The 11,028-nt window shown below is 58.6% G+C and overlaps 1 protein-coding gene and 1 long non-coding RNA gene across 5 annotated transcripts; one reads left to right on the top strand and one right to left on the bottom strand.

Annotated features, from left to right (window-relative positions):
* The first annotated feature begins 430 nt into the window (after window positions 1-430).
* On the top strand, window positions 431-6,973 carry STMN1 (stathmin 1). Of its 4 annotated transcripts, none has more exons than XM_068172667.1 (5): window positions 431-481; window positions 4,348-4,418; window positions 5,111-5,283; window positions 5,982-6,173; window positions 6,463-6,973. In XM_068172667.1, the coding sequence occupies exons 2-5, from the start codon at window positions 4,406-4,408 to the stop codon at window positions 6,529-6,531; spliced, it is 447 nt and encodes a 148-aa protein (XP_068028768.1). In that variant the 5' UTR covers window positions 431-481; window positions 4,348-4,405; the 3' UTR covers window positions 6,532-6,973. The 4 variants fall into 4 exon arrangements, with proteins under 4 accessions (XP_068028768.1, XP_068028767.1, XP_068028769.1 ...); XM_068172666.1 differs by lacking the exon at window positions 431-481 and adding an exon at window positions 2,796-2,875; XM_068172668.1 differs by lacking the exon at window positions 431-481 and adding an exon at window positions 3,719-3,999.
* Window positions 6,729-11,014, bottom strand: LOC137462386 (uncharacterized). The gene is made up of 2 exons (XR_010993681.1): window positions 8,675-11,014; window positions 6,729-7,594 (listed from the first exon to the last, which is right to left on the bottom strand). It is a non-coding gene; the product is annotated as an uncharacterized lncRNA (long non-coding RNA).
* Window positions 11,015-11,028: the final 14 nt, after the last annotated feature.

Here is an 11,028-nt window from a genome sequence, read left to right as displayed (position 1 = left end):
ATAAATAAAAATAAATAAAATAAAATAAAATAAAATAAAATAAAATAAAATAAAATAATAAATAATTAAGTCAAACACAGCCTGGTGTCAGGGGCTCCCGGCTGCCTTGTCCCCCACAGCGTCTCATCCAAACATTTCCCTGGAAAACACGTGTGCTGCGGGTGCCATGGACGTGATTCCCCTGGCACGGGGCTGGGGACGCCGCGGAGCTGCCAGGGACGATCTCCAAGGGCCCAGCAGCTCTTCAGGTCTCGGACCTGGGAGCTGGCATCCCGAAAATCCCACAGGAAGGTTCCACCGCGCCGCTGGAAAATGGCTCTTCCCAGGCCCACCCTGCCTCTCCCAGTTGGAGCAGCTCGGCGGCTGGATGTGGTTTCCATGGAAATGGACGTCAGATCAGCAAAAAACAGGGCCAGCGTTTAAAATAATCCATGTTTTGAAAGCTTCCTGCCTTTCTGTCACAATATTAACCTCCCGCAAGGTAGGATCCCTTTCTTTTTGGTGCGAAGTCTTTGGGTTTAAGGGGGTGCACGGCAAGGGGGGGTGTCCCAGAAAAGTCCTTTTTTTTTTGGGATTGAGGGCGTGGAGGCTGCTGGGCTGGGGCTGTAGCGGGGGTTTCTGCTGTGTGCCCATCTGCCTTTTGCGTGGATTGCCTCTTGGTGTGGAAGGCAGCACGGCATTCGCTCGTGTGGAACACGTGGGCGCGGAGTCAGCCTGTTGGGAGCACGTCTGGGAGGGAGACGCTTCCAGAGGCGCTGTCCTGGGCAGGGGAACGCTCCCAGGGCAGATCCCTACGGAGCCACCGTGCCCGTCCCACGGGGTCGGCGCGGCTGGGTGTCACCCCGAAGGAGAGGGTGGCCTGGCCCCCAAACACTGTGGGGCCGCAGACCCTCCGTGGGGTTCTCCCGTGGTGGCTGTGACCCTCGGATGACCAAAGGGGCTCGGGGCTCATCTTGATGATGACCAAGAGCCCTGAAGTTATGGTGGCCCTGAGGTGGCCATGCCCTTACCTAGGTGACCATGTCTCCGAGGCGACCGAGGTCTCAAGGCCAGTGAGGTAGCCATAGCACGAAGATCTGTGGCCATGCCTCGGAGCTGCCCATGGATCTGGGGTTACCGTGGATCTAAGGCGACCATGATCTTGTGGTGACCTCGGCTCTGGGTGACCATGGCTTTGAGGTTACCATGGATCTGAGGTGACCATGAATCTGGGGTTACCATGGATCTGAGGTGACCATGGATTTGCGGTTATCATTGATCTGACATGACCACGCCTCTGGGTGACCATGGCCATGAGGTGACCATGGCTTTGAGGTGACCATGGATTTGGGGTTACCATGGATCTGAGGTGACCGTGGCTCTGGGTGACCATGGCTTTGAGGTGACCATGGATCTGAGGTGACCATGGATCTGAGGTGACCATGGCTTTGAGGTGACCATGATCTTGTGGTGACCATGGCTCTGGGTGACCATGGCTTTGAGGTGACCATGAATCTGGGGTTACCATGGATCTTGAGGTGACCATGGCTTTGAGGCGACCATGGATCTAAGATGACCATGATCTTGTGGTGACCATGATCTTGTGGTGACCACGGCTCTGGGTGACCATGGCTTTGAAGTAACCATGGCTCTGGGTGACCATAGCCATGAGGTGACCATGGATCTGAGTTGACCATGGATTTGGGGTTACCATGGATCTGAGGTGACCATGGATTTGGGGTGACCATGGATCTGAGGTGACCATGGATCTGAGGTGACCATGGATTTGGGGTTACCATGGATCTGGGCGACCATAGATTTGGGGTTACCATGGATCTGAGGTGACCATGGATCTGAGGTGACCATGGATTTGGGGTTACCATGGATCTGAGGTGACCATAGATTTGGGGTTACCATGGATCTGAGGTGACCATGGATTTGGGGTTACCATGAATCTGGGGTTACCATGGATCTGAGGTGACCATGGATTTGGGGTTACCATGGATCTGGGCGACCATAGATTTGGGGTTACCATGGATCTGAGGTGACCATGGATCTGAGGTGACCATGGATTTGGGGTTACCATGGATCTGAGGTGACCATAGATTTGGGGTTACCATGGATCTGAGGTGACCATGGATCTGAGGTGACCATGGATCTGAGGTGACCATAGATTTGGGGTTACCATGGATCTGAGGTGACCATGGATTTGGGGTTACCATGGATCTGAGGTGACCATGGATCTGGGTGACCAGGGATCTGAGGTGACCATGGATCTGGGTGACCAGGGATCTGGGTGACCAGGGATCTAACACGACCACGGCTCTGGGTGACCATGGCCATGAGGTGACTGTGGCTCTGGGTGACCATGTCCATGAGGTGGCCACAGCTCTGGTCATCCCAGCCAGAGCTGCGCTCTGACCATTCTCCCGCCAGGCCGGACACCCCTGACCGCAGCACCGGGCCTGACGCCCCTGTCCGCCCCACCGCAGGGGTGAGACACAAAGGGAATCCCAGCGGCTCGGGGGGCAGGAGCGGGATCCCAGCGCGGGGCTCCGAGTGCCGGGGGGTCCCTGAGGGCCGGGGGGCGTCGCGGTTCGTCCCCGCACCCCGAGACCGGCCCGGGCCGAGCGCGGGGGCCACCGCCCCCCGCCGGGGGGGCGCGAACTACAACTCCCGGCGTGCCCCGCGCGGCCGGGGGCGGGGGGGGGGGGGGCGCGTTCGTGAGGGGCGGTGGGCGCGAGCCCCCCCCCCCCCTCCCCCCCGGCGGGCGGCACGTGCCGGCGGGCTCGGCCAATCGGGGCGGGGCGGGGCGGGTCACGTGCCTTTGTTTGGCGCTTTTGTGCGCGGCGGGGCGGGCGCGAGCGGAGTGTGGCCGGAGCGGCGGCGCGGGCAGGTGGGTGCGCGGCGGGGCCGCGGGCACGGGCGGGCCGGGCCGGGCCGGCCGCGGGGCGTCCCCCCCGCCGCCCCACCGTCCGCGTCTCGTAGAAGGCGGTGGAAGGCGAGGGGAAGTGTCGGTGCTTCACGGGGCTCCGGCGCCCCGTTGATACGGGCGGCGGAGGGGGTCCCGGGGGGGTGGGTGTTCAGGTGAGGGGGCGCTGCGCGGCGCTTCTCGGGCGCTCGGGGCGGGGGTCGCTTTTGTCCCCGCTCGCGGGCAGCGCGTCGCCGCCCGGTTTTGGAGCGTTGCGGTGACAAAGGGAAGGGAGACAATGCGGGGGGGATTCCTTGTGTGTGCCCCCGTTCCCCCCGCGCCGCGATCGCGGAGGGGAAGGGGGTGGCTATTGTCCCTCAGCGAGGGGCGACGCCCTACCCGCGGCAGCGGCGCCCCCTCCCCTCCCCGCCATTGTTAGTGGGGAAGGGGCGGTATCCGGGCGGCCGCGCCCCGGCGCCATCGAGCTGTGGGGACCCTCCCGGAGCCCGCTGTCCCCGTGTCGCTGCCCGGCGCTCCCCGTCCCCCTCGCCCCTGAGGGGCTGAGGCGGGGTGGGTGGGTGGGTGTGGGGGGGGGGCGGCCCCGCACCTGAGGCGGGGGGCGGCAGGTGCCCGGATGTTGGCGCTGGCCCCGCCCCCTCCCTCGAGCCCCCTCGCGCGGGCGCGCGCGCGCTCTCCCCGGCGGTTTGAATTCGGTGCGGTTGGAGGGGCGGGGGCGGGCCGGGGGCGGGGCCTGCGCTGCCGCCGCGGCGGCGATTGGCTGCGGCCGCGGCGGGGCGGGGCCGGGAGCGCGCGGTCCCCGGCCCCGCCCGGCCCCCGATCCGCGCTCCTTACCCCCCCCCCAAAAAAAAACCTTCTATTTTTTTCCCCCTTTTTTTTTTTTTTTAATGGATTCTAGACCTTTTTCTGTCATTTTTTTAACCGCGCCCCGTTTTCACGAGGTGTCCTGGGCGGTGTACGCCCTCGCTGTCTGCCGCGGTGTGAAGCATCTGACTTGAGCTGCGCAATTAAAACCGAATTTTAAATGAGCTCGATTGCGCACATTTCAGATCCGTCGGGAGTGGCAGGAATCCTGGCTGTGCTGCCCTGTGGTGCGTCATTTTTTTTGTTAGGCGAGCTCTTTTTTACATGTGTGAGAGCAGTGAAATCCCCCTAGCAGCGAGGTAGGACGAGGGTCTTTGTTCAAATACCTTAAGGTGGAATAAAACAGGTTGAAGATGCTCGAATATCACACAGCTCTTGCAACGCCAGTAACTCCATAAGCTCTCCAGTATTCCCAGCACTGTCCATCAGCTCCACGAAATGCCTGGAATCACTGCCTGCAGTGACCTACCTAGTCTGCCTTTTGTTCGGCAGCTCTAATTCTGTTTAGCAGTTTTTGTTAGAAGGAGCAGGATCCCTGTGCTGGCTGTTGAAAGGCACATCTCTTTGTTACCTAGGAACCCACCTGACTGACCTTCTCCCAGGCTCGGCTTCTGGAGTTTGATTTTCTTGGCCATGGCTACTTCTGGTAGGTAGAATTCTGTGCTAAATTCTCTAAATGCTCTTATCTCTCTTTTTTTGTTGTTGTTGTTGCCTCCTAATTTCCTCGGGAATAACTTAAAAACGAAATCTAGTGAAATAAGCTGCTGTCACCAGGTTTTTCTCCCATCTCGGGTGAGGCTGTTGAAGCTGGGTGGTTGTGAAAACACCCCAAAAGAGGAGTCTGGCAGCAGATGGGCTGCAGCTCCCTGCAGCCATCTGCTCTCTCAGCAGAGCTGGCTGTCACCGAGACATCTCGGGGACCACGCGGTGCAGCTGACACCGTGCAGGGCTGGGGGAGAGAGCCCTGCCTGCAGATTTCTCCAAAAATTGGGTTTTTCCTTCTTGGCTCTCTCAGGTTGCAGGCAAACGCCTGGAATTTCATCCTCAGGTTTGTCACTGGAGGGAGAATGATTTTTGATTTGTTGTCACCACTTGGGCTGTTGAGGGCTAAATTAAAACAGGAGGTGCTTGGGTGATGTAGGATCAAGGAAGGGTTGCAAAGGAAACTTCCACGTTTTTTTAACAGTATTGCTACACTGAAGACAAAACTCCTGTCTTGGATGCCCTTCCTCAGGGAACTTGGTGGTGCTGAATTTTGGAAGGCTGTTTTTAACGTCTCCTGAGCCCATTCCTGCATAAAATACTCGTTTTTGTGGCTTTTTCCCCCTCCGTTCCCAGACATCCAAGTGAAGGAGCTGGAGAAGCGAGCCTCTGGGCAGGCCTTTGAGCTGATCCTCAGCCCCCGCTCGAAAGAAGCCGTGGCAGAGTTCCCTCTGTCTCCCCCGAAGAAGAAGGATGTGTCGTTGGAGGAGATCCAGAAGAAGTTGGAAGCAGCAGAGGAGAGACGCAAGGTAAATCTGGAGCAGCTGAAGTGAGCTCTGCTCCACCAGTTTTGGGGGGGGTTGGGGCTCTTTTTTTATTTGTTCCTTGGGATAAGCAGGTTTTTTATGGCAAATTGAGTATTATTAATGAAATCCCTGGGACTCTTAGGAAGCTTTATGGTCATGGTTTTGTTTCCAAAGAGATTCTGAGGAAAAACTGGGAGGGAACATAGCTGAGAGGGGCAGCTTTCAGGAAGAAGCTGTTTTTCTTGTCTTTTAACACCAGAACAGATGAATTTTCTCCCAGAAAATGCAGCAGTGAGTCTGTAATGAGAAGTTGGGGAATAAATTGTCTGACTGATGAAAGATGTGGCTGGGGGTGCAGCCTGGAGCCCTTGAGGGTGGCGAGGCTTTGATTGAAGTGAGCCTGACCTGAATCTCAGTGATTCACCACTCTGAGAAGGGAGGATCTTCAAGGAAAGTTCTTCCAGCATTAACATCAAAAATAATCCGTGTTCCCTCTCCAGAAAAATCCCATTTAACAACATCTGCAAGTAGTGTCAGAAAGGGAGCTTTGCTGGTAGATGTGGCGGTGAAGTGCAGGCTCTGTGGGAGGGTGGGGGAGCCCCAGGAGCTGTGTCCTGCAGCACCAAAATGCTCCGAGGAGCCAGGGCAGCCCCGTGGGGCTCCCCTGCCGTGCCCTCACAGCCTGGCCCGTGTCTCGCCAGTCCCACGAGGCAGAAGTGCTGAAGCAGCTGGCGGAGAAGCGGGAGCACGAGAAGGAGGTGCTGCAGAAAGCCATCGAGGAGAACAACAACTTCAGCAAAATGGCAGAGGAGAAGCTGACCCACAAAATGGAAGCCAACAAAGAGAACCGTGAGGCACAAATGGCTGCCAAGCTGGAGCGCTTGCGGGAGAAGGTGGGTGTGGAGCCCTGCCAGAGGGAGCTGTCCCTGCTCCCTGCTGGGAAAAGTAGGTGAAAACCCCCAGAAAACCTGCACAGCAGGAGGCTGCCCTGAGCAGGGCGGGAGGGCTGCGGTGGCACAGTCTGGTTATGGAATCTGCAAAAGGCTCTGCAGCATTCCAGCTCTGTGAGGGCTGGATGGAGCTGGGGCAGCCTCTGCCCCACCCCGTGCCCCCTGTGCCCCTCGCTCCCTTCCCTGGAGCCTCCTGTCCCTGGAGCTCACCGCTCCCGCTGCTGTTTTTCAGGACAAGCACGTGGAAGAGGTTCGAAAGAACAAAGAGGGCAAAGACCCCGGCGAGGCCGAGACCGACTGACTCTGTTCTGGAAACTGACTCTCCCCCTCCTCCAATATCCAAAGACTGTACTGGCCAGTGGTTTTCTCTTTGGTTTTGGTTCGGTTATATATATATTTTTTTTTTTACGTTTCTTAGAAACTGATGTAGAACTGTAAAATTAGATCCAAACTGTACACTTGCTTTGGGGGCTAGAGGGGAGACCTTCCATGTGTCACTTTTCTAAAGTGTTGTCTTTCCAGTGTAGCTTTTTCTTCTTGTTGCATCCTTTTCTACGCCAGTGCACTCGCTCCTGGGTTGATGGCGAGTACTGTATCAGCTCTGTAAGACCTTTGTGCAAGGAATCTGTAGTAACTGTTCCATGCTGAATATCTGTTACACTTCAAACAAAAATCTCTGACTGTCCAGTCTGCTCAAATCCTGCTGTAACCGAGTGACTCAATAAAGCTGCACAGTGCTGTTATCCGCCTGCCTTCCTCAGGAGCCAGGGCTGGGTGTGTGCAAAGGGCCAGAGCCTGCCATTGTCCTGTGCCTGTGACAATCGGAGCCTTGTGGGACGCCTCAGCCCGTGTCGGCTGCGGGCTGTTTGTGTCCCAGGGCCCTGAGCCACCTCCCTGTGCTGCTGGGCCATCCCAACAAACGGCCCTTGTTGCCCAGGGCTGAGGGGACTGGCCAGGGCTCTGGGGGGGACAGCGGCAGGGCCCTGTGGCTGCTGGGAGGGTCGGCTGCCCCAAGGGGAAAGGCTCTGGGGAGAAGAACCATTTCTGTCCTGGTGTCCCCAGGTGTGCCGGGGCAGAGCAGCACCTGCCCACAGCCTGATCTGTTCGTTCCTTCTGGCTGGGAGAGATGGGAGGGGCTCAGGAAAGATGACTTGGATTTCGAACAGCATCGCTGTGCTGCACCCCAAACCCTTCCCCTGGGGCTGCCCACAGGTATCTGGGCTGCCCTTGGGGGTGTGAACAGGCACCACCAACCTCCCCCAAAAACACCCTGTGGAGGGGGCACTGGTCTCAGTCCTTCCTCTGGCCTTGATCCTGGCTTGGCTCCCAGGTTTGTTTTCAGTTTCACTCCACACCCGGAGCACCTGAAGATGGAAAATCCATAGAGAATTGGTTTTTTTAAGGGACTCAGAGTCCTGGACTGTGGTCTGGGGTGTGATGGAGAAGGAGCCTCACTTCGGGAAGCTTTTCCCGTATTCCCAGCGGGCTCTGCCGAGCTGTTCTCACCCTGAGCTGAGCCGCGAGAGGAGCGGCGGGACACAGCCCTGGAGCGAGGGATTTCCAGCAGCTTTGGATGCTCGGCAGCTCGAGGTACGAGAGAGGCTGTGCTGCTCTCTGCTGGGGAGAGACGGGGCGGCGCTGGGGCGTGGGGGCTCCTGGGCATCGCCCAGCAGTGAGGGAGTGACCTGAGCACACGGGAGTGGGGTCAGGCTCTGCCCGGGATGTGGGGTCAGGCTCTGCCCGGGATGTGGGGTCGGGCTCTGCCCGGGATGTGGGGTCGGGCTCTGCCCGGGATGTGGGGTCAGGCTCTGCCCAGGAATGGGGTCGGGCTCTGCCTGGGATGTGGGGTCGGGCTCTGCCCGGGATGTGGGGTCAGGCTCTGCCCAGGAATGGGGTCGGGCTCTGCCTGGGATGTGGGGTCAGGCTCTGCTTGGGATGTGGGGTCAGGCTCTGCCCGGGAATGGGGTCGGGCTCTGCCCGGGAATGGGGTCGGGCTCTGCCCGGGATGTGGGGTCAGGCTCTGCCCGGGATGTGGGGTCAGGCTCTGCTCGGGATGTGGGGTCAGGCTCTGCCCAGGATGTGGGGTCAGGCTCTGCCCAGGAAGGGGGTCAAGGTCTGCTCGGGTGTGGGGTCAGGCTCTGCCCGGGATGTGGGGTCAGGCTCTGCCCAGGAATGGGGTCAAGGTCTGCTCGGGTGTAGGGTCAGGCTCTGCCCGGGATGGGGTCAGACTTTGCCCGAGAATGGGGTCAGGGTCTGCCCCGCGGGCTGAGCACAGCAAAACGGGGCTGAACTTTGAGACAAAGCTTGCGAGTGCACCCAGGAGAGAGGCTGAACTCCTGGCACGGCCTAATGGAGGCTGGAGAGAGCCCTGGAGCAGCTCCTGAGTACAAAATGAGGCACAATCAGCAATCAAACCCCCCAGATCTTCATTTTAATGTAGTTACCTGCTGAGGAAAGAGTGCCCCAAATGCCATGTGGGGTTTTTTCTCTTCTCTCCAAACGTGGGGGAGGAGAACGGCAGCTCTGCCAAACCCCAAATGGTGCTGGAGCCCAAATCGATGCTAAATGTGAGGTTTAGGCTTGCCAGAGCTGTCAGAGCTCGGCGCGGGGCCTTCTGTTCCCTCCTCTCCCTTCTGCTTCACGTGTCTGCCGAGCTTGGGCTCAGCCGGGGCTTCAGGGCCGGCTCTGGGGTCTCCGAGTGTTCCTGGGAAGAATTTTGAGAGGTGGGAGAGGACAGCAGTGACCTGGGGGGGTACGGGAGGGGAATGATCAGGGCAGGAAAACAGAACTCGGGGTCCCTCTGGGGAGAGCTGGGCTGGAAACAGGTAAATAAAACAATAAAAAAAGGCTTCTTCCAGCTGCCGAGGGAGGGAGGGATGCAGAGCAGGGTCGGGGCTGCAAAGGGAGGAGGAGCAGCTCCAGGGGGCTGCGGGGGCCGCGACCCCCGGGCGCCCCGGCCGGGAGGAGCCGCGGGCGGAGGAAGCGGCGGGGCCGGGGCCGTTCAGCCCGGACGGGTCCGTTCTGCAGCGGCCGGGCCGGGGGTCCCGGGGAGCACGGCGAGGGAAAGGGAACCAAAGCCCGGCTCAGCCCCACCCTGCTCGGCCCAGGGGAGCGAGAACCACCCCGGGCTGGCCGGGGTCGGCAGGGCTGGGGCTGCTCTGCGGGGGCTCAGGTGGATCAGGGGCTGATCGGAGCCGGAGCGAAGCCGTGGTGGTTTGAAAATGAAAGCTTGTCTGTGCTTCAGGAGGCTTTGGGAGGCTGTGCCGCTGGGTGGCGAGAGCAAACAGGGATGTAAACAGCCGGGGGCGAGTCTTTATCATGGCAGAAAAATCCAGCGGGAGGGGTGGGTGCTGCTGGGCAGAGGAAACGCTGCGGAGGAAACGCCAGGCGGCTGAGGCAGCGCTACGACAGCTCGTGGGGAGGTGGAGGGTGTTATTTGGAGTACGAGGCTGATGAAGGATTTCCAGGATGCGCTCCCTTCATAACGGAGCGGTGCTCAAGGCTCGGTAGCTAGGAAGAGCTCGGAGAATTAAATCCTGCTCCGACAAGTTTTGGAGGAGCTGAAGTAAACACCGCTCCCTTTCCTTGGCTGCTCCGCGCTGCTCCTGACACGGCATCTCCCCGAGCCGCCTTTCCCGCAGGAATTTCTCTTCTGGGAGCCGGAGCGGGGTCGAGCTGAGCCGAGCCCCCTCCCCTGCGCCTGGAGGCAGCCCCGGCACTGAGGCAAGTTCTCCGGGCAGCGTTTGCTTCCAAGCTGCCCGCGGAATTTCGGTCAAAACAGCTGAACTGGGCAGGTTCTGCTTTTGCCCTCTGTCCGGGGCAGCACTCGGGGCTGTTGCGGTTCAGAGCAGGAAGAAGTTCACGGGGTGAGTTTTTCCCTGGCAGCCCGAGAAAGTCGCAGCTTTTCGGGAGGGTTCCGGGGGGGCTGCGGGGCCCCTCTAACCCGGCGAGGTGGGCAAAGGGCATTTGGGAGGGACATGGAGCAGCAAAGAGCCTGTTTGGGTTTTTTTTTTTTCTGCATCTGTGACCCTTGGATTCAGGCAGGAATGAGTTACAGCCTGACTTTGATAAGGAAATTACAGAGGTTTTTAAAACAAACAGTTCCATCCCCACCTCCTCCTGTTCCCAAACTTTAAAGAGTTTTTTCTGTCCCTGAAATGAGGGCACTTGCCCGGGGTTGAGGCACAGATCAGCACTGGAGCTGGACGTGAATCAGGTTTTCTTCAGGACTTGTCTGAGCAAGAGCAGGTAAAGAATCTCAGTAAGTTTTTACGAAAAGGCCAAACAAGCTGGCAGGGCTGCCTTTCACTGGGTAAGGACAGCAGCTTCCAAAAGGTAAATATGGAGAATCCTGCTCACTAAGATTACACTGCTGGACTTTGGTGGTGCAACAGGGCCGCGACGTGGGAAGCTGCTTGGAAAATCAGGAGCTGGAAAAAGGAGGTAAAACTCCAAATGCAGGAGTGGCAGCCTCTGTTACTTGTTGGTATTTGTAAGGACAGACAGTGCAAACAGTTTACAGGAGGGGGAATCTGGAGTGGGAGGTTTGTTTGGGATGCTTGGTTTGTTTAGCAGTTCCCAAACTACAGGGAAGGGGGTGAGCCAGGCACTGATGTGTCCTGGTGTGTTCATTTTTGTCATTTAACCCCAGACTCGTGTCCTCGGGGCTCCCCGCACAGCAGAGGCACCTCAGGGGTTCTTAAAACTCCCTTCAGCCTCCTTTCTGCCACTGTTGTTGGGGATTCTAGGGTGGAAATCCCCAACCAGAGCGTTTCAACACCCCCTGCTTGTTGGTTAT

Source organism: Anomalospiza imberbis, chromosome 25 (assembly GCF_031753505.1).
Source record: "Anomalospiza imberbis isolate Cuckoo-Finch-1a 21T00152 chromosome 25, ASM3175350v1, whole genome shotgun sequence".
Lineage (NCBI taxonomy): Eukaryota > Metazoa > Chordata > Aves > Passeriformes > Viduidae > Anomalospiza > Anomalospiza imberbis.
Note: the sequence above shows the minus strand (reverse complement) of the source record. Positions and strands in the feature narration are given on the sequence as shown.

What these genes read in the sequence shown, in the direction of transcription:
- STMN1 (XM_068172665.1), top strand. An exon ending in GCCTGGAATTTCATCCTCAG is followed by an intron (nt 4,821 to 5,110) that starts GTTTGTCACTGG and finishes CTCCGTTCCCAG; the next exon opens with ACATCCAAGTGAAGGAGCTG. An exon ending in TGGAGCGCTTGCGGGAGAAG is followed by an intron (nt 6,174 to 6,462) that starts GTGGGTGTGGAG and finishes GCTGTTTTTCAG; the next exon opens with GACAAGCACGTGGAAGAGGT.